The sequence below is a fragment of the Callionymus lyra genome, chromosome 6, assembly GCF_982586985.1.
Source record: "Callionymus lyra chromosome 6, fCalLyr1.hap1.1, whole genome shotgun sequence".
In the NCBI taxonomy this organism is placed as follows: domain Eukaryota; kingdom Metazoa; phylum Chordata; class Actinopteri; order Syngnathiformes; family Callionymidae; genus Callionymus; species Callionymus lyra.
Window position 1 is genome coordinate 27,918,058 of NC_141823.1, and position 23,405 is coordinate 27,941,462.

At 36.4% G+C, this 23,405-nt stretch overlaps 1 protein-coding gene across 1 annotated transcript in view; it reads right to left on the reverse strand.

Annotated features, from left to right (window-relative positions):
- Window positions 1-22,802, reverse strand: part of gas7b (growth arrest-specific 7b) — a 33,195-nt gene extending 10,393 nt beyond the window's left edge. The window contains exons 1-8 of the mRNA XM_087794589.1: window positions 22,446-22,802; window positions 11,103-11,220; window positions 7,753-7,830; window positions 7,021-7,109; window positions 5,957-6,004; window positions 5,037-5,126; window positions 2,588-2,703; window positions 2,360-2,434 (exon numbers count right to left, since the gene is read on the reverse strand). Of these exons, the coding sequence (XP_087650715.1) occupies window positions 2,360-2,434; window positions 2,588-2,703; window positions 5,037-5,126; window positions 5,957-6,004; window positions 7,021-7,109; window positions 7,753-7,830; window positions 11,103-11,220; window positions 22,446-22,625 (794 nt within the window). The 5' untranslated portion in view covers window positions 22,626-22,802. The remainder of the gene's footprint in view (window positions 1-2,359; window positions 2,435-2,587; window positions 2,704-5,036; window positions 5,127-5,956; window positions 6,005-7,020; window positions 7,110-7,752; window positions 7,831-11,102; window positions 11,221-22,445) is intronic.
- Between the last annotated feature and the right edge of the window lie 603 nt (window positions 22,803-23,405).

Sequence of the window (23,405 nt, forward strand, 5' to 3'; positions counted from 1 at the left end):
ATTTATAAACCGGTAGCAGTCTCTAAAAACGATCCCGCTATAATGAACTGAGCTTAAATGTGAAAGTTTGCGCTATATCATCTTTTAAGAGAGTCAGAACATTATTGCTAGTTGAATGAAAATAAGTTAACTTTTATATTTGAACGGAAACTTATTAAAAGCTGATGAGTTCCACACTAAGATACTACCCTCGGTCCTTCCTCTGGCTTCTTTGGGCCGCGCCGAAGGATGTTTTCACTAAAAGAAGTGGTAACATGTCTCTGGGCTAAATGGCTACCAAACAGAGTGGTAAATCCAGAACAAAACACAGCTCTGGTTCTGGGGCTGTAATCGCTGGGTTGATAGGAACCGGCCAACAAAACAGACGATTGTCCTGCTTGACAACAGCACTGGCCCGAGGAAGAGGATAATGAGCGTTTTGTGTTGCACTTGTGGGCTGAATGACCCGACTGGCATCATCTGAATTCTGCATGGGACAATTACATCCCACTGTAAAAATGGCACGTACGTGACGAAGGATTGAGCATGGAAATGTTAGCGATGACATGCATCAGGAAAAATCGACCCTCCAAATTCTTCATAGACGGATGCCTTTAATTTCATCCTTTGGTTGACCACACCAGGGGTCAGAGGGTTGAGTGATGCTACCTGTGAACTTTCATGTGGACTCTCTAAATAACGATAAGTCTAATAAGGTTGCCCTGCGGTGGCACCATAAACATCACAGCTTCCTGCTTCTTAAGTTTCTATGAAGCTCTGTCCCCTCCAAGAGTCGAACAAAGCTGCTCCCTCAGTGTGAAACGGTCTCTGCTGTCAGTCTTAAGAGGAATTGCTCCAGTCTCTCCCTGCAGGCTTTTTCTCACATGCTTCTTCTGCCCACTCACAAAATAAGACCTTACCATTAGAAATATATGCTTTAATGGAGGATGGATTTGATAAAACGGGTAGTTTATTTTGGAAAAAAAAACAAATGATGTTTAAGCATGTAAAAGGATTTTCAAAATAAATCAAAGATGTTTTCAGATTGGTTAGTTTAAAAGAAGTTTCACAATTAGCTTGAAACGATTTCCAATAAAAATATGTTTTATAGCAAGAACATTTAAAATTTATACGTGATAAACACCGAACCACAGGAAACTTTTTTTTTAATGGAATGAACAATGACAGTTTTGAGTTAGAAACCATTTACTAATTATGTAAAGTTAAAACATGACTGATCAAATCTTTATGTAACCTGTGAAATTAAATTTAACTCTTCTTAAAATGGATTACAACTGTTAAAAGTTTGATATTAGACATAATAATAATTCCTATAATGATAAGGAAATTAGGGAATAAGCAGAAGAAAGAAGATATTCAACCTGATTTAACAGGAAATTATGAAAAGATTTTCATATTAACCCTTGTGTTATCTCAGGGTCAAGGCGACCCGAGGGCCCATATCTGAAAGCTAGGGAGATTGTTGACCTTTGTCCAAAGGCAACACAAGGGATACCCCAATCACATTTGTTTTCGGGCCTTCAGGTCCATGACGGCTTCATGAATTTAAACAGCATACCTCCCAACAGATGTAAAGATAAGTAATCTAAAAAAGTGTACACCTACCGCACCACGACTGATGGTGACTTACATTGAAATGGAACAGTGACTCACTTAAATGGGACAAAAGTGGGCTCATGGTATTTAGAGACTGAAGACATCTCCTTTTGCTAAATGTCAGCTTATCAGTTTTAAATTAATCCTTATTGCCAATTCTATCGGGCTGTTGGGTGCATCAATTACTTATTGATGAATAGATTGATAATAATCTAAAAACACAATGTATTTAATTCATAATTCAAATTGTGTAGAATAAGGCTGACACTCATTAAAGACAATTTTATACAACTTTGTTTGTGTCTTTTCTCAACATATACAGCAGTAATGGGAACCTTTTGTGCTTTCACAGCTTTTTTCACTTAAGATCTATGGACATCATGTATTTAAGAGTTCTTCCCATGCTTGTAAAATATTTCTCACTTGGTTATGATTGAACTCTATATAAGGTGGAATTGATGTGAGGTGGTTATTTGTTATTACTGTTTCAATTGGTATGCCACTCTCATGTCTCGAGAACGGTGGGATGTCTCGAGTTTTCATGAGATCTAAAGACTCAAACAGGTTCAGCTTCACATGTGACAACTTGACAATAACAAAGTCATTTATGGTGGTTAAAAAAAAGGCCCACGATGCCCTGTTGTGCTTCTGCGTCACAACGATTTGCGAATGAAACTTCCGTTTATTATGAAAGCATCTCATCTAAAGAGAAACGGCACATCTGACAGTGAGTCACCGTTCAAGTTCCTGAGATGTCACTCACCCTTCTTCTTGGTTTGCAAAAGGTATCTGGGAGAGCCTGGCCAGATTCTTGGCATATTCCTCTTCTATCTTTATCCTGAAAGGGAAGTAGGGAGTTTCATTTTTCACCATGCATGCTTCCTGTGTTGTGCAACACATACAGAAAAAAAGAGGATCCTGGGAGTTTTTAAATGATTTTGTTATCCTAATGTGACGCAACATGACTGAAAGTCAATGGAAAATACTGAACCTTTCTCGGATGAAGTCAGCCATCTCTTTCTGCATCTGCTTCCCCTTCAGTTGCTTCTGCAGCAGGATCTCGAATCCTGTTGCGCCACCACTGCTCTGAGACTCTTTCTTGTCCATCTACACGGTAAACAAATTAAATTGGATCAATAAAATCAGAACACCTGACTATCAGAAGATTATTTGAAAGCTACATCATAACTCCCAAATTAATTCAGAGAAATTACAATTCCTGAGCTCTGACTAGACGGGGAGTTTGTTGGTAGTCTTTGCTGGGGATCCAGATAATATGAAACTTCATAAATCTTGTTGTTACTTTTAACAAAAAAGAGGCAAAAATCTGTTTTATAGTACAAGATCTGTGAGTGTTTTGTGAGTGGAGCAGCTCTTAAAAAGCAAAACTCAGATTAGAAATGGCCAGCTAAAATAAAAAAATAAATGCAAGAAGAATGTGATTATTTTACTGAAATACTTAAAGAGCAACTCAAGTGTTGATTTAAGAATCTCTTAAATTGGCCTTGGTACTCTATTCCACTCATCAGTATCTGTAAAAAAGAAAACTCTATTTTCATTGAAGTATTAACATTAGAAAGTTTCCTAAGCGCCACCCACTGAAAAAAACACTTTGCTCCAAGGGACTTGTTGTATAAACAAAGCGGGGGATGATTACAGCTGGCAGAGGAGTGAAGATCATTGTTACATCATCATGGGAATGGGACGGGTGAGAACTTTATAAGTTATATACTTACTGCATCTTTGAGAGCAAAACTTAAACATTTAAAGTGAGATTTTCACCTGAGTTGCCCTTGAAATATGTTTGAAGAGGCTCATCACAGACTATTATCCTTGTATAGCTGCAGGCCACATTAGGTCTTTTTGGAGGTTTGTACATGAGGATATCTGTTTGTTTCTCTACACGTGCAATTTGAGGACAATCTTTCAATAACTGTTGAGGTCACTTCCTTCTCATTGATGCATGAATTTAGATATTTCCTTTCCTTTCATTGGCCCTGTACTGTGTGTATCCTACTCCCTTCTGCTGGGAAAAATCCCTCCAGACAAACAGAGAAGAGGGTCCCTATGGTACATTTATACTTTGAAGTTATTTTTAAGAACGTATTGGGACACACCATGTGTCCCTCCCTCACAAGTGATTAGAGTAGAAGAAAGACCGGGAGTGTTACAGAAGGTTTTATAACTGTTAGGTGGTCTCACACAGTAAAGCTTTTTTTCTGAGGAATTCTTGAAGCCAGACTTTTTTCTAAGGGAACATCCGGCACTGAAAGAAGCATCTGTGAATTTTGTTTGAATTCCCCAAGAGAATATACTGACAAAATAACCCATATGGTAATAGCACTTAATCACAAGTTATTAAACAATTCACTGCCATGAGATCCAACTTCAGCTGTTGATGAAATTCATTTAGCTTTTCTTTTGCACTGAATAATGAAATACATAAACTCATTGATTTATTTTACTTGTGTGTTTTTAATTACTTAAAAAAATCCCATGTGTATAAGTGACATATAATTGAGCTCCACGTATTAAAAATGGTGTCAGTAGTAGGAAGGTTGTGTGTGAAACTGACCAGTGTAACCAGGACCAAACACCATATGTAGGACCCACAACATATTTAACCCTGTCATGTTTTGCTACTTTATTTAACTTTTATTTTTAATGTTTATTGACAATAAATATTTCACGTTAATTATTGTGACTGATTTAACTTACACTAATTACTAAAATATTATCATGACAATAATGAAAAAAAAATGCTATAGTCTTATAAACACTTTGCTCCACCTCCAAGGGACTTGTTGTATAAACAAAGCGGGCGAGATTACAGCTTGCTGGATGAGTGAAGACCTTTATTAAGTGATATTGGACTTTGCTCTAGTAACCTCTTGTTCGCCGCGATTTCAGACAGGGGAAGAACTTTTACTAGTTTATTAACTGTTTATTGACAATAAAGGGATGCTGATTTCACATGAATAATGTAGAATGATTTAACTTGGTGATTATAATATTGAAAAAAATAGTGTCTAATGTCTTATGTTCTTATTTTGTTAAGTATGGTATTTTACTTTAATTTTTCCTTCAAATAAGTACTTTCTGAAGTACATGTTTTATTCAAATATAAAAAACAAAAACGTTTCCTCAACTGTTTCATTACAGCGTTTTCTCACTTCCTTTTTTCTCTGGTTACTAAGTGGTTTGTATGGTTGGATTCATGTGTGTCGGAAGGTTTTGGTGGTTGCTATACCTTTCACCTGATTATTTAAATATATGTTATGAATATAAATTAATATTGATTTTTTTTGTATTGTTGATTTAATTACAAAAACTAAGTGAGTTCCTTTTTTTTCTTTTTTTTTTTTTTTAGAAAATCGTGATTCTTGGTTCACATGACTTCACAGACAATTATCAGCAAAAGATAGAAACAGCTTTCTCACCCAAAAGTAGTCACAGTAGCTCCATTCATTTGGTTTAAGCAGATGTTGTTCTGGCATGAAGGCAGGCAACGGAAACGTCACACAGTTAATCTGGAAGAGAGAGGACACCCGATTAATGTCATGACAACAAAACTTTTGTAGTCTGGCTTCATCACTTTTTAAAAAAAACTTTCCTTCGTGCACTTCAGGGACGCTCCAGATTGTTCAGTGAACATTCGCTCTGACAAGCCTATCGAATCGAACTAAAGTTTCTTATCAAGCAAAATGATTCTTCCGATTCTTATGCAAAGTTATTGATAGTTTAATGTTGTAGAACAATTGAAATGTTTTGCCTGAAGGAACATATCATGTTTTATGTCAGATTTACTCAAGAAGTAATATAATAAATTAAGAAAATAAAATCATTGTCTCGTAGTTGCACGATATAAATTTGTGTAATTATCATAGTTTTAACTATATAATATAATATACTTGTTTATTAACACTCAATAAGCAGTAGGTTCCCTAAGAGAATCAACATTGTTCTACATTCCCCTTCATAGCGGCTTTTCTAGTTTTCTGTCTTGTGTTTGACAAGATAAAAAAAATATAATTTCAGTGAAAAGCTGTGCGATTTACACAGAAGTTTTTTAGCTTGTACACAATTTGTACATTAGTATCATTAGTAGATTTATTAGATACTTATGTGCTGTCAATTGGTCTCTGTAAAGGAGTGGCAAATAAACCACTTTCAATAAAAGCCATCTGTCTGAACCTGGAGGAAGCCATCCCTAACAAGGACCTGTTTAAACTTTCATTTGAAAAAAGCAGTAAATTAAAGTACGAAAAGATGGTTAATGCAGACTGGGAACAACACAAATAATGCTAAGAAGACGCTCACTCACTGGTATTTTGTTCATGTATATTTAAATTCTTCTCACCGTGACTGTGGTTTCTTTGCTTTGTTTCCTGGTAGGTGATCCAGGACTCTGTGAGAACAGAAACAACATTGTGTGAGACCTTGTCAGACATGACAGCTATGTACAACACTGTCACCCACACAAAAACAAATGTTGTGTTGGATTACAACACAACATTTGTGTTTGTTTGTTTAAACCAGCACATGGTTCAACTTATGCAGGATTCAGAGCTTGTGTTGAGCAGACCGTGGAGGACTCGAGCGCTATAAGAATCATATAATCATTAACAGCTATTAGACTTGTTTCTTGTGCTCTTAATAATATTGTCTGAGAAAAGGTTTAAGAAAGGGAAGCAGCAATGGTGCACAAGTAGTGGGAAGATCCTCTTGAAGTGAATTCTGGTCGTAATTATGATCAGGGGAACATCCATGTAGGAGGTTTGTCTTCTTTAAATGCCACCAGGAGCTCAGTGGGATTAACAATTTAGGAAGGAGATTTGATCATCTTAATACGGCAGAAGGTGGACGGACAGTCACAGATTTGGATTAGCTTTTGCTTAAATCAGAAGATGACAGTTACTAGGCTCTTAGTTGCTTTTTAATTTGACTTGACTTAACTTTGAGCTAGACATAAAGAAGAGTAGTGGTAGAGTCTGGCAAGTTTGTCGAAGAAAATATTGTCACCCAAAATTGCTCATGTCTCTGAAGCACATTGGGGAAAATATGTGGAAAAATAAACCTCATAATTGACAAATATCAGCCCTTACTTAGTCTGTACTTTTGGAGGAACATTCTCTCCCTGTTTCTCTTTAGAGTATAATTGCTCCAGAGTAACAACAGTCTTACTCGAGAATACCCTTCTCTACCTTCTCTGTACTAAGCCTACCTCCACCTCACTACTGTTGCTGCTGTCTTCCCCGCAACAATGGTTGAACCTGACCTGTACTCTGATATGAAAACAGTTTAAAACATTAAGAAACCATGTTGAGAAGACATAATAATAACCAGGCTAAACACAGGTAATCTATATTTCCAATATACTTTACATCATATAATAATACAATTATATGTGACCATCATGTCTACCTGTGGCTCTGAACTGCTCTTCCTGACCAGACTGTTGTGTTGATGCTCCAGACGATGAAGAGGACTTCCACCTGAGTGAAAGCCGTTTACTGAGGAGTCAGAGCAGAGGAGAGACGGGTTTCCTTTATTCTTCACTTCAAGCATTGGATAAACATGTCGAAATCTTAATATAGTACTATATAATTCTGTTTTGAGGTAGTGATCAATATTTATTGCCTAACTGTAAATCATGTAAAACACATCAGTAATTATTGTGTCCACGTGGGAAAAGCAAGTCATTGATAAGGTCGCCATGTGTACGGCGCCTATTATAAGTTTATTATCACCTGAGAAAAAGGATCAACGAAAGTACAAAAAGGTAGTAACAACTGACAATTACTCAATTCCATTACTTCAATTATATCCACTATCATCAACATTTACAACAATTATTTTCACCTAAAGTTCGTAAAGTGTTAATGTTTAATTACAGACTTGCATACAAACGCGGATGTGTACACAAGTCTCGTTGTCTGTCTGCAGTATCAAGTAAGTTCACGGAAATGGTCTGGCAACCTGTCCAAGGTCACCCTAATACAGATAGAGAGAACAGCTAAATATTTGGGAGATGTGTTTGAGGTTTGTTAGAGTGGCCATGAACTCCTGAGGAACTTTCAGACAATCATTCCCTTAAAAAAAACAACAGTAAAACACAGAGTAACCAGGGAGATAGAGAGAGATCGGCAGCAGTACCTGTTGGCAGGGAGTTCTTGTGGCGAAGGGGTGTTTTTGGAGTGCCTGGCACACTGGACGGTCTTTCCCAAGTGGTCTCTAACAGCAGGAGTAGAAGAAGAGAGAGAGTAATCCCACTGTACTTTATTATACTCTAATGAACAAAGCTTGATTTTAACAAGGGGGAAATGTTGTAGAATATTGGGGTTATTTGGGGTTTTGTGTAAATATTTATGTTTTTCTATCTCAAAGGGAGCACCTCTTCTTTTAGACTGATACAAGAAGCCAAACATAAAAGAGTGGTTTGGTCAAATAAAGCACACTTTGTATCATGCAAATGCTAAAATCCTTTGTGAAACACATTTTCCGTCTTCAACTCTAAATTGAATATGAAATCTTCTATTTTTACGATCACCCTTTGCTAAAGACATCAGGTTCAAGCTATTTGTGTGATTTAAGACTTGTAAAGCCCTCCAGGCATGTTTTAAAATAAAACTGAAATTGCTAGTTTTGTTTTTCTTTATAAGCGTGTTGTTGATCTTAAAAACAGCAACAAAGTGCATACAGATTGGAAAGAGTTCACCATCATCTACGTTTTATTATTATGATTTTCTTTTTGAATAATAAAAAACAGTTATCTGGGGATGAAATCCAATAATCTCAACCCAAATGGGATGGAAAAAGCAAAAGTGATAGTTTTTGAAAACTTTATGAATCCAAATATAAGGATTATTTGAATTATCAACAATATAAAAAAAATGTCTTAAACCACGTAATTTTGAAGCATGTCCTTGTTTAACCTACTAATTGAGATGCTGGATCAGTTTGATTTCCAGATCCAGTATGTTCTTCCGTGGATTCTGATCAGGCCACTGCTGTCAAGCCCGGATAAAACAGAACAGACATTGAAACAGAGCTGGTTCCATTTGGGTTTTCTTGGCCCGCTGTGGTGTGTTCACTGCATAGAAAAGCGAGCCAAGTCCATCGGCTCAAATGACACGCATGGTGAATATAACTGGCAGCAAGCTTATGGACGGAGGCGGTGCCTTCACGTTGGATGCACAACAATAGTGCAAACCCCTAAAAGCCTCGATTTCCATCTCTTACCATAGACAAATCAATACAGAGTGGAATATTAGATAAAATTGGACAACAATAAAACATAATCCACTTACCACAAGGAAATGAGGGGTTTTGTACGGCTGTGTGTTGTAGACACAGTCGATGATTTTATTAGACAAATTAGATTTTGCCGTTGTCCACACTCTCATGTGCTTTTATGTTGATGACCAGGATCAACAGCTGGCTTTGCCATTAATGAGAAGCTGAAAATACCAATTTGGTTTATCTCTAAATATATTTCAAAAAACATCTATGTTACATGAGTTAATAGTTTAGGGAGATTGTGAGACATGAGAAAAACAATAACATACTTGAATCTCCTGAGAAAGTGATTGGCTGGCATGTCAACTACAGATCTGGTCACAATAAAATTACTTACGGCAGATTGAAACAAATGCCTACTTGTACACAATAGAAAGGTAAAGCATAGCATGGCTAAATGGACAAAGTTCCTTTCTTTTTTATTGACTTATTTATACTTGAAATTAGTTTTTCATCATTAGTTTTAACCTATTTTAGCTTGTTAGTTAAAACTTGCAACCTGCTGGTTATTGGTTATTAAGTGAATTATCCTATTTCTCTTGTGTATTAGTAACAGCCCTTGAACTAATGTTTTTATATGATTAATCAACTATAACTTAAATATTTGTAATAGCTGCATCCCTTATTTCCAAAAAGAAATAATTAATAATGAATTATAAATTTGTTTGTTAAAGAATATTTCTTAATTTCTTAAGGATTTTTTCAAGATAAACTATGATTTTAGGCAATCGGTTTACAAAAACTTTTGTTAACTCTTACAACCATAGGTCAAGTGTAATTACAAAAAAATGTATTGGTAGGTGAGCAGGTCAGTTTCCTGTCTGAGCTTTAGTGAGCTACCAACTTGGTTAAGCTACACACCTTTAACACCGTGTATTTTTACTTAGTTTAATCAAATGTTATTAAGATTGTGTAACCTGATAAATATTTTATTACGTGTGCAACTTATCTAAATGAATGTGGCACAAGTCTGTTGAAGATGGTGTCAAGATATTGGTAGTCAGGTTTTTTACACTTTAGTGAATCATTGCAATATATTGTACACAGCTCTCTAATGGGTTTACCTTTTTAAAACCTGTAGAATAACATATATCTCTAACTTATCTTAAAAATCAGGATTTCAGTGTACTTGCTGCAGGAGCCTTAGGTCAATGCAAACACCAGTAAAGATGATAAAACAAACAAGTATATGCAGCCTTCAGCCACATGCTGAACTCTGTTACCATGACGATGCAGCAACCAACACAAACACAAAAAGAGAAACAGCATGGTAACTTAGATTAGAGGAAGTGAATGTGTGATATGCTGTTTTTGAACTCAACAGTAATACAAGGGATTTGTTTTGACGACCAAAATGTGTTTGTGTCCTTTTGTGTTCTGATGATGCATTGAAATTTTAGCGATTCCAAATGTGAGATAGTTCTATCACACGTTGGGCTGGTGTAGCAAGAATTCAAATAATAAAACCCAGCAAATTATGCTTGATCAAATTAGTGGCCAGCTGGGATTGAAACAGTAATTTCATGAATATTCTTCTGGTCTTCCTTCTGGGTGGACCCATGAGCTATATTTAGCCTCCCTCTCATGACCACAGCTTGACCACTGCGAACCTGATCAAAGACACGGGAGAGCAATGGCAGCTCTGACATGAGCCCACTGATACTGCACGAAAACTCTCATCCAACAATCGATGGAGGAAAGCATGTGGAATGTTCCCAAGGTGCGTGTCATGTGATTATATCTACCAAGAGCATATAGTTACTTAAGTGCTCATTTTATTGCGAGATATTGATATAGATAGATGGATAGATAAACGTTATTGATCCCTCTGGTATGACTAGGCTTAAGGTAGCTGAGGCTGTGTGTCATTTGTTTGACATATTTTTCATCTGTCACTCATCGGCTTCACCCCTCGTCAGCTTAAATCAAGCCTCTGATATTGACAGCTTCAATTATAGAAGCTGACAAACCCTGACACAAAAACAAAAAACATTGATGGACGTTATCTCAATTCAAATGGTTTTGGGCAGGTTGAAAGCCGCTTAAAAGATGTGACAACATAAGAGCCAAATGTTTAAATCTCGATGATTAAACAGACATGTCAATCCCAGTGCTATCAGGACTTTCTGTTTGTGTGCTGGTTAAAGCTTAGAAGGGAACACTTTATGATACCCGTTTATCAATCAAAGAAAAGTAAAAACTTTTACCGTTACTTGTAGTGTTTACATAGTACTGTCGTCCTTGGGGTGACACGTAGCATTTCCAGTGTGGAGGCAGTGGGTCTCTGTGGTCTTCAGTGGGTAGCTGACTTAGTGAGGCAGTCCTCTGGAAAAACAGAATGAAGAAATTAAACTCAAGAACCTTTTTTTGAAGTCTCTTCTATTATTCAGGGATAGTGTTGACAATTAGGATTAAGAGTAGGGATGTTGCTTGATTAGGCTAAAGTTGTCATAATAACAACAAAGGAATATATAGGAATGTTTATATTACAAACTCCACCCCCTTGTGTCATCTCAGGGTCAAGGTGAGCCGAAGCCCTGCAAAACAAATGTGTTTGTTGTATACCTGGTGTTATCTCAGGGTCAAGGTGACCTGAAGGCCTGAAATGAAATGTTTTGTGGTATTCCTCCACCGCTGCAACTTGACCCAGAGACGACACAAGGGATACCACAAACACATTTGTTTTAGGGCCTTTGGGTCACCTTGAGACGGGAGATAATAAAAGGGTTAAATGTACTCTTCTTTTATTATCATTCTTATTATTGTATTTTGCTTTGATTGTGCACCATTAACCAAATCATAATTTAATACACTGCACACTAATATACTCTTTTAAATACAAAGAAAATGTGTGATTTGTGAGTCAAGTTTTTTTATTTGCTTTACTTATCAGAATAAAAAACAGGAATGTAAGAACAAAACAGGAACTTCGTAAAAAAAAAACAGGAATCTTTCGTGGTTTAGTGAAAAAAGAAACCAGAATTCTTGTTTTTATGAGTTTAAACAGTTTAGACTAGTAAAGATTATAGAGAGGCTCTGCACCTGAAGGGGGAGATAAAGCTGCAGAAGAAACGTGTATGTAAACTTCTATTTGTAATAAATTGATTTCAATGTGAATGTGGATATTACGTGGTCAGTTAAACTAGCAGACTAATCAGGAAGCAGTGTTGCTGTGGTGCATATGAACAGAACTCAGGTTCATTGAGGTTTAAATTTCCACAAACATTTCACAACCAGCAAGCGACGACATCATAGTTTAGTCCCTTCCCAAAGACAGAGTACACTGGTGATCAGGCAACATACAGCGACACAAGAACACATGTGGGCACACATCTGCTCCAGATTAGAAGTCATTACAGACCATTGTAACACACTGCAGGAATACAGAGATACTTGAGTTGTTACAAAAAAGGTAGATGCTGAAGTAGCTCAATAACTAAGGTTGTACTGGACGTAACGATGGATCGTAACGATACAAGCAGTGAAATGAATCTGTTCTATTTCTGCTGATGACGTGATAATGTACTGCAGAAGACATGCTGGGAGGATAAAGTCAATATACGACTGTAGATAGAGTTACAGCGACAAGACTAATGGTATGTTTGTTTTTATAGCTGCAGCATGTAACTGGGGAAAAAGGAGGAAAACTGGCACAGATGCGTTCTAGTCTGGTGAACCTGAATCAATGTTGAGGAAGATTTCACATATGGTGTTGAAGCTGTTGAAGCTGGATTCTGCTGCTGCCATTAACGAATGAGCGCTGCTGTTTAATGAGTATCCAAGTTCCTGTTTCCATTTATACTGATGGGATACATTCCCAATAAAGATGTTTTAACAAAGAGAGAACGGATTAAGACTGATTTAGTTGAGCTTAGAAGAGATTCAAGTTGTGGTTCATTAATTTTCTATTACTTTTAGCAATAATAATATGTTTTATTTACACTTGTTAAACCTCTTGTAATTCTGGGAATGTCAAGACAAAATGGATTTGTGAGTAGCTTTCAAGCTGGTCTTGATTTGTTTTAGCTCGAGATTGCGTGCCTAATAAAAAGTAGCTGTTGAATGCGACTATTCCATATTGTCCTCAGAGCTATGCAATAAGATGGACGTCAACTGTTCATGTTTACTTCAAATTAGAAGTGACGAATGGGACATCACTTGACCTCCACCACAGGAATTGTTGCTCACGTCAAGATGTTTTTGATTGTTCTCTGCTCTTTTTGAAGTGAACAACAACTAACAATGGCAAGTTTAGCTGTCAATGATGAGATAAACAAGTACAAATATGAGACGCTGACAACAGTTCTTTATTAAGTCAATTCAGTAACCCTCTTTTTTGAGTTGAAGTAGATTTGCCAGTATGTTTTAATGTAGAGTTTGCACATGTTCGACTATCTACTGTATAATGGTAAAACTCCTTTTTAATTGACAGTCCTAATAAAAAACATCCCAACTTTCTGCAACTTTCAGAAATTTAGTGTTCTCTATCCCAACTGGCCAAGTTGCCATGGTAAAATGAGGGCTCCCTGCTGGAGCAATAATCTCTGTGGCCCTGCGTCAACGTAGCTATGAGAGTAGATGTTAAAGGTTCAGTAGAAAACATTTGAATGTATTTTCAAACAAATCTAAAACAGATATAGAATGATACAGCTATTGTGTTTGTCTTGTTAATATTATCAATACAAACAGAATAATCTGGCAAAGGTTAAAGGCTCCGAGAAACAAACTCAACAGTTAAACATCTCGTCATCTCCAGCTCCACTTCAACAGCTTCATCCGTTCAGAAAGGTCGAAGTAAAGCCGGATTCTTTACCAGTTTATTGTCAATCTCAGACAATAGCAAGGCACCTTGTTCGTGTAACAAATCCATGAGCCAGCTTGTCTCGGCATATGCAACGTTGAATAATACAGGATTCCAGATGGTTGACCTTTCGATACCCCAGACTGGCTTCAAGTCCACATTCATGGCCAAATATCCCCAAGGCAGAAAAACCAAGAGCTCATCTTTACAACAAGGGCTTCTCCTGCTATCGCTATGGATACTAAGAAGTGTTTCTTTTTTTTGCGTTTTAAAGTTTAAATTTTGATTAAAAACCAAAGTACAAAACACTTGACCATCATTATAATAAATAAGTGATGCCAATGTTTTCTAAATCAATTGTTCGAAACAAAAACTATCATCTTCTTTAGCAAGAAATCGTCACCTTTCTTTCTCTCTTAAAATCTATAGATTAGCAACATCTTTGTATAATTTTCAGAATTGAAAGCACAGGAATTACAGTAAGTGCAAATGTAGGAAGAGGTTCTCTCACTGTGATGACAGATTATCTAAAAACTGAAAAATAAACAAGGAACTATATAACTAGTTGTTCTTTCATGAATTCAAGCAACAGAAACATCAAGGGAATGATTTCACTGTATCAACATTGTATGATATCTCCTATCAAGAATTTGCTTTTTGAAATAATTTATTAAAGTTACTTTGTATTGATATTCTAATTCACACCCTACAATATATCATCAACAAGTCTGATCCGACTTCAGTTCCTAAAACAACAATAATACATTAAATGTCCAAAAGCATTGATCACGCCCTGAAACTAAAACAAGGCTGGTCACCGAACCTGAACCAGAAGTTAAAATGTAACAAAATAGAAGTATGAATGGGTGCATTTCTCAGGAAAGTTGGTGCACGAACTGGTTCTTGCCTTCTTATCACCATGGAAACATTTTTCAGAGTAAGAAGAAAAACTAAACAACTTAGGTAATGGATGGACAGTTTTATTGCCTTGGTTTCATTCAATGATTTTCTTAACATATGAGGTGTGATGAAGGGAGTGTGTCTCCCATGGCTTCCAAAACAGCGTAGACCAGTTTCACAAAGGCTTAAGATTAAGATGATACAGTATGTGTGGTAACCTGTCTCTCTTTGTTGTGTCTGGCCTGTATGCTTTATCTATGTTAAGATCACATCCAGCAGTAAATCAGACTTTTTTTTTTAATATGGCAAAAGAAAAAAAACCGACATACTGGTGTACATAAGAATGTGTTATTCTTTTGATCTAACACAGTCTATTTTGTACTTGAAAAACTGTCAATCACCAGAATGCCAGGTTTTTTGCTTTTTTCTTTTGCACTTCATTTTACAGCCCTGTGACTCATCCCTCCATCCGTCAGCAGGTTAGAAGCTCGGTGAATGTCCTAAAGAGTGATTCATTCTATGCAACTGTTTCCGATCACATGGTTGTGGACCAGAATGCAGCCTAAGTGGATCAGAGGTTTAGCAGATTGGATTTTTGGACATATAACTTCACACATGCTGCACAGTGACTCATGACCACCTGACCAGTGACAGTCTGTGGGAACAGATTATTGCCAAATTTGATGTGGCCATTTTAGCTAATCATACTGCCAGTTAACGATACTGCCCTTGCGTCTGTCGTGTTGCCTGAAAGTATAGATACTGCTCAGATGTACACTTAATACCACTCATACCAGAAATAACATGAGACGCAGATCTGTTTCCTAGTAAACTCTTATCTTGTGACAAAATTAAAAAAAAATCGTAAAGCAGATATAAAACTCCAAATTCCATCGAGGCACCAGTCAAGTGCATTCCAGTATTATCATGCATACAGTGTTACAGTTTCCCTTTCCAAATGTGCTCACCGAGTTCGGTTGACCAGGCAGTGCTATGTTCTCGGCAACAAACAGTTTGCAAAAACAATTCATTAGTGACAGTCCAGTGCCCAACGGAGCCGGTTGTTGTTGTTAGTTAAACATTATATTGAGATATGAGATGAGAAATACAGTTTTCTTTAAACTGTTTTGAATAAGTTATTGATAACTTGAAGATAGAAAAGGAATTCCTAAACAATCTTTAGGTTTTTAATCATAAAAAAACATTATGAAACATTTAAATGTCAATGCCCTTTTATGGGAAAAAAACAGAACAGATTCTGTAAAAGCGAGACAAAACACCAGAACCAGAACTCACTCAGGGTAAAAGCTCTGTTAAAGATGCATCACCATTGTTTTCATCACTTGTTTCGCAAGTTGTCATTCCTAGAGAGACCTTTGAACTCACACAGGACCGTCAAGATCAGTCTTGTCAAGATTGAAATACAGATAAAGTTCTTCAGACCAACCTGATGAAAAGCATAGATCAGACTTAGACAAGTCAAGACAGTTTGGAAGAAAATAGCTGTTCTAACGTATATAAAGCCCATGGTTTGTGTCCTCTAAAAATAACATTTTCTTAACTGTTGTATGTCATAATAACTCATTGTTTGACGAGCACTTACATATTTAGTTAATATAAAAACCTGTGTTAGGAACTAAATGTAAAATTTTTGCTTAAAAAAGAATGGAATGCGATCAAATGTTTAATGATATACTGTATGTACAAACTAACAGATTTCCTAAATCAATTTAATGCTAAAGAAATCAACTAAATAACTTCTTATAAGGTAATATTTAGCTAATGCAAAATCAATAAATTAAAAAAACAAAACAATGAAATACTTCTTTATTATCTTTTCAGATATCATCAGCAAAGATTTGACTTATTAGATGATGACATAAAGCTGCAATCCATTTTTCATTTGGAATATTAAACAATGTTAATGTATTCAGAATGTGTAAGCCTGATTATCTTCCTGATAAAATTGTTAAAATTTTGGTGAAAAAAATCCTGTATCGAGAAGTGAAACCTTGTTTTTTTTCTCAAATTGTAACAACAAAATATAATGTATTAAGTATAAATACAAATATTTTAAATTATCATTGTCGTTTCACTGTCTTTAATGCTGCTTGTGTTTTTTCCTTTTATTTATTTTTTCAAGTGGCCTTTTACTAGATTGCAGAGCTACACATTTTTTTAAATTCTAATTTTAAAAGAAGCATGTTCTTGCTTAAAAATATTACAACATATGTATAAAAGACAATACAGTATAAGTACATTAAGTAAGTTGTAATAAATAGACGACAGCTTTTAAAGCCAGTGGTACCGTTTTTCTTCAGCCCTAACTGGATGCAAAGGCGTGTCAGACAGTGGAAGTGTCTGTTTCCTATTATTTACACTTAGAAACCTCAACCATCTCTTCCTGGGGTGACGCAGTCATTCCTCCACTGGGTTATTGCAAAGTTCACATCTGGCTGCTCATGCTCGCGCTGAAAGACGACGCCACATTGTCACTAGCAGATGACTTATGAGACAATGTTGCTGAGGTCAGCTTCTGACTTCCTGTGAAAACTGCTATCACAGACTTAGCAATAACTAAAGCAACCAATTTACATTCTAAAGATAAAATGAAATGCTTAAACCCTCTCAAGGTCAACAATTGGCTCTCTGACAAGTATGTTTTGTGAACAGATTGTTCTGTAACTCTTCCCTCTAAGCCACACCTTCCGTCAGAAGTGGATTGCTACAGAACTATATGAAATTGAAGTAAAACATTGTGATTGATGTGTGGATCACTAAAGATGGCAATATAGTGATGTTGGTAATGTCCTCAATCAGCTTTTTAAAATATATTACTTTTCATTTACTTTCTTTTCATTGGCTGTCAACAGACTTAAGTATAAAAAGTGTAGGGAACTGGACAAATCTGTCCTTTGTTCAGGAAAAAAAATAAACAAGTCTATATTTTACGCTCGTTTATGGCAGAAGTAAAAAAAAAAGACTAACAGCGCTTTAAACCGAAAGTACTCCAGGCAATATCACGAGCGCTTCCAGTGTAGACAGTAGACTCTGTGCGCTCTTAAAGCGTTATTTATCCAGAGTACGTTTGGAATACTTCCGGTTTATAGTGTTGTTAGTCGTCGCATATTGTTTTATTTTTTTTGTGACAATTCTTCTTACCGAGGCTTTAATACAAGATGGACCTTACATACCAGCAGTATGGGGGTGTATCGATGTTTTTAAGCATCTTTTAGGGGGAAGTTCGTCCCTTGCTGCTCAGTTGCTTCATTAAATTGGACATATAACTCTTAAATTGACTATAACTCTTAAAAGGAATGGATTACTCTGAAATAATCCAAACAATTAGTATACATTAGGGTGAGTAGAAATTGAGTTTGAATTTTGGTGAACTAAACCTTTAAATATTGATATGCCATTATTTCTTTTCCACGATTCTGTATTGATATTCGACAGCACTGTATTCATTTTTAAATTTTCATTAAAAAATATATATATATTATTAACATTTTATCGTCAGTAACTAATAATGAAATAGTGCAAGACTGAGGACAAGAAGATACTCCAGCAGCCTTTTAAAGCTGACTGTTTCAAAACAAATAAATGCAGTGACGACATTAAGGTAAGGTAAGGTAAGGTAAGGTAAAACTTTATTGATCCATTATCAAGAGTAAATTCTGCAACACTAGAGTAAAGTACTCAAGCAATACTAAAAAGATATCCTTGCTCCTACAGAATCTCAATATATCAAAGTATATCCTAATATATCGTATTGTTACCCATACAAGTTAGTTAGAGTGTGTCAACACTGTGAATAAATGTTCGCAGTGCATGTTTATATTTATTATTTTGTCTTCGGCTGACCTGCAGCTCAACAGTGTAAGTCAAGTGTCATTTTAATTGTAAAAAGTCTCACAACATGTTCTTCCCCAGAGAAAGGATCTTGAAGCACCAGGCAGCAACAGGTTGTGAGAGATGCATTGTGCTGGGAAGAATAGAGCTGTTCAGAATGAACGTGTGGCAATGCAGATGACATCAGAACACATCAGAGGTCTCTGTGGTAACTGTACTCACAATGTCACAATTATGGACATCACCTCTTCATGATATTTAACGTCATTTAAACAAGTGTTTACGACACGATAGAATCTTGCTCACGGGGCTTTCAGAATTCTAGTAGCGGCTTTAGGAAGTTGACACGTAGTTTATCTTGTGTAATTACCTTTCAGTGTAACAGGAAGTGAAACTTGTTCATAGAAACACCAGGGCATGAACACACTGTCAACAGTAGACTAAACATAAACAGAAACACAAATATTTAACACAAATATTTTTCATAACAGCTAGATGGTGGGCTTTTAAGTACAGATACATATTGTCAGTATTAACAGTGCTAACTATGATGATACTTTAGGATCTTATTTGTGTCAGGCTAAAAGGACTGGCACAAGAAAAATACTAGATATTTGGCATATCATATATGATACATGTTTACATTTAGCACAGTGACATTAGCATAATAACATGGGATTGGTAAATAATATTTTTGTAGCTTTTATTTTGTTGAACAACGATTGGTTACAATTGCATGATAATGTAAGTAAGTAAGTAAGTAATTTTAATTTGTATAGCGCTTTTCCAAACCAGGGTCACAAAGCGCTTAAACAATCAAAACAATATTCAATAAAGTATATATTTTAAAGATCAAGATAAAACTGATAATACAACAGGAGTTCCAGAAAATCAAGGAAAAGCCTCTTTCCGTAATGTCAGTAAAGACAAGGGGATGTCCATTTGTGTACATTCCAAATTTGAGTGACCTTGAATGTAGAACTTGCAATTGTCTCAGGAATGTATACAGTGTTCAAAATATATGTCTGCAGTCTACAATTTGCAGATCGATTTTCAAGGAAAATTAAACAACCTGCAATTTTGCAGGGGAAAAAAAATCAGGCTTGAGATTCAATGGCACTAGTTCTAGTTCTTTAATTGTATATGTATGATTGTATACATTGTTTTCATTTTTGTTCATGCTGTAACATGAAAATACATGTTTTGTTTATTGATGGATAAGGCACTTGTGTTTTTTTTTATTGTGGTGATACCTTTATTAGTATGTTGTGTAAAATGATGCGTGGGTGTGATGACTAGTACATTTATAAATGGGTTGACATACTAATTGAAATAACACAAGGGAGAGGGGGATGAAATACCAGTGGAGGTATTAGGGAATTATAACTTTTCAGCAGAGGAGGATCTGTGAACGCTGAAACAATGAGAGAATAAAGAGCTACAGTAAGGTTATGTGTTGCAAAGCTATATATGATGTAAACCTAAGCATAATGAGTTCAAAAATGTTGTTGTATGAAGGCTTGTGTGTTTGCAAAATGATTTGCAATATTGTAGAAAACTGAAAAAAAGTATTTCTACCACTGGTATATGTTGTCTATATGGACCCTATGATGAACTACAAACCCGCTGACAGCAATGTTATTGTATTTTCTTTATCTTTGCACGTTGTTCTTCTGTTTGCACCTTGTTCTTGTTTTTATTATGGCTGCTGTTAACTGGGTATACATTTCCCGAAAGGGATCTCCAGAGGGATTAATAAAGTCCATCCATCCATCCATCCATCTCTATAGCAAAATAAAATACTATATTGATATTTTGATATTTTACAGCAAGACTTTTTAACTTAGATTTCATTTTTCAATATAGTTATTTAATGGTTTACAATTCAATAGATGTCAGCAGTCATTATGTCCTCCGCAGCTACAGGAACAATGATATCCTGCAAGATCCGATGACTGAGGATGAGAGGATACAGAGGACTCCAGCAGCTTTAAGAGCTCATGTTGAGGCCTATTTTGGTTTCAAAAACAACTTAATGGTTCACCTCTTTCTTCACCACAAAATACTGATGCAGAAACCCCATGACTGAGAATGCTGCTGAATCTGCTTGTCCAACTCATGCTCCATTTTCCCCTGATCAGGAACAACATGTCAAGATGCTTTAACTTCTCCACCTGGGGAGTGTTTTCTCAGCCAACACCCAAAGCCTTTAGGCCAAGCTCTTTCTTAACCACCAACGACCACATCTGACGATCTAATGCTCCATCTTTTTCTCACTTGAAAACAAGACATTTAGATACTTGAACATGCCCTGGGATCTATACTTTGGGAGGAATCTCTAGAGCAACTTGTGCAAGATATTCCACCCTTTTCTGAGAACCTTGGCCTCAAATTAAGAGGAGCCAATTATCTTTTTTGGATATTACCATATAATGAAATTAAACCAAATGGTTGACATGAAGCCTCATTGTTTAAGTCAGCAATTCATTTTAATATTGAAAATGCTTCCTTTAGGGAAGAGCCTGGGGAGGATCATTAGTCAGAGCTAGTAGGAAATGAATTGTACTTATCACTGTTGACTTGTTTCAGGAGAAAAATGACTATTGCCACTTTCATTTTTATGTTTCTAATAATTGTATTGTGTCTTAGATTCCATTATAACGCTGTCATCGCCAAGCTATAAAGTTTCGCTCTACCCTATGTGAAAAATATACTTGATTGTGCTACGCCCTCTACCCGAGCTTCGCTTTGGATTAAAACCTTAAGTTATGGTAACTCAGTTAATTTCTTTTGTTGATGTCTTTGTTCTCAGGCCACAATAATCAACGTCATCTCAAAAAAGCCCCATCATTGAAGGGATAGTTCACCCAAAATCCCACTTAAAAACATCCAAATACCTCTATGCTTGTCTGTAACGTCTATTTCGTATTGAAGCTTCAACAAGGGAATTGTTCAGTAAAAAAAATAAACAAGTCCTTATTTATGGATAGTTTTTAGTGGAAGCTGCAAGGTAAACTGACACTTGCAATGTGTTTGATGGGAGGAAAGACGTCAAGAAGCAGCTGACAGACTGATAACTTCCGCTAAAAAAAAACTTTCAACTTTTTTCAGAACAAGTCCTCACGTCGAGGCTTCAATTCAAGATGGACATTACAGAAGTGCACCATGGAGATTTTAAGTGTGTCATTCTGGTCGACGATGAAGACCAAAACACCTGAGTTTTTGAGTTTGAGTTTTGTCTACAACTCTAAAAAGGTACTGATTACTGGAAATAATTCCAACCATTAGTCGACATGAGGGTGATCAGAAAATAAGACATTTGAATGACGGGTGACTACACTTAAAAAAGACATTAAAGAAAAAAAATGATTGTGCAAACTCCCTTTGTAATAAAGGTGATCTTAACATGTTTCGCTCTTTTCTTTGTTTGTGTAGATGTCAAAAAGTGTGACACTTTCCAGATTTTACTTTGATAAACTAAACACTAAGTACTTCCTCAAAAAATCATTACAAAATCTTTCACATTCTTTGATTTTAAGCGTGCAAAACATAGGCAGACAAAAGACAGGTGGAGTTAATACCACATCAAACTACTCCTCAATTTACTCAGTCTCCGCTCCCACCAGATGTCCTCTCAGTTTCTGGTGTGTGTGTGTGAGGAAGGATGGAGTGGGATCGGGGGGGTGGGTGTGTATTCATGCAGCACCGGTGGAATGTGTGTGTGGAATGAGGAAGTGTGTATCTGCTGCAGGACCACTGACTGCTGGGAAGTTAATCTGATGAACACAAGCACGGGAAAACTATTCATTAGTTGTCAATGCGGGCCTTTATGTGGAGGTGTGTGTTGTGTGTGTGTCAGTATATGAGTTGTGTGTCAGCATGTCAGGCACTAATTGAACATATAATATTTAGTGAATTATTGTATTGAATCTGTGGGTCGATACAAACATGTGTTGAAGCAGTAGAACTATCATAAAGAAGGAGGTGAAGTTCTCACCTCCAGGACCTGGACGTAGCTGGTGGGGAACCATCCTCTGGTCCCATCCTTCTCACCCTCCCACCATCCGCCCGGAGCAGCCTGGACCACTTTGATCACCTCCCCGGCCTCGAACTTCAAGCCCTGCTGGTGCTGGTCCCCACTGAAGGGGTACAAAGTTTTGCAGAACGGCCCGGACATGTCCACAACTTTCTTCTGTAGATCCAGAGGAGTGCTGGGGGGATGGATCCCTGACCCTTCACCTCGACCAGAGCCTGACCGGGACTTCTGAGGAGAACTGAGGAAAAAAAGAGACTAATGTAGATGAGGATGACAGGTCGCTGCGGTCCTCCTGAGAGCTGTCCGTCTCTCTGGCTGCTGCTCGCACTTTGCTGTGAAGAGACGCCGCTGTGTTGCGTCAAATTCCAAACAGCACACTCGCGTTTACCAATCGACCTTCAAAGTAAAAGCGACATGAGCTTAGTGAAAGCATACAATGCATAATGAGAAGGAAAACGTGGCGTAATATTGTCTTTTATAGTAGCTTAAATAAATCCCTTTAGTTAAAAACTAAACGAAATTATTGTTTTTGGACGTTTGAGCTCCATGTTGCTTTTATTCTGGAAAACGTTTTCTACCGGAAACAACACTAATATCAAAGTTTAACAGATAGAGGGGTGTTTGATATCTATACAGTAATCGCTGTTGATTTTTCTTAGATTTTACACCAGCCTATAGTATCCATATGCACTGTAATGTATTTTGCTTCACGAAACTAAAAAGTAAAATAAGTCCAAGAGTAGGTTATTTAAAGAACAGCATGGCTTTATGGTTTAAACATTTGATTTGGTATCATATAATATTACTCTTTTACTGGGAAAACTTATTCTATTTAAGTTATCGATTGTATTCGAATTTAAATCATGTAGCATAAAAAATGTGAATAATTCAAATTATTGTATTACATATTCCTAACACAAA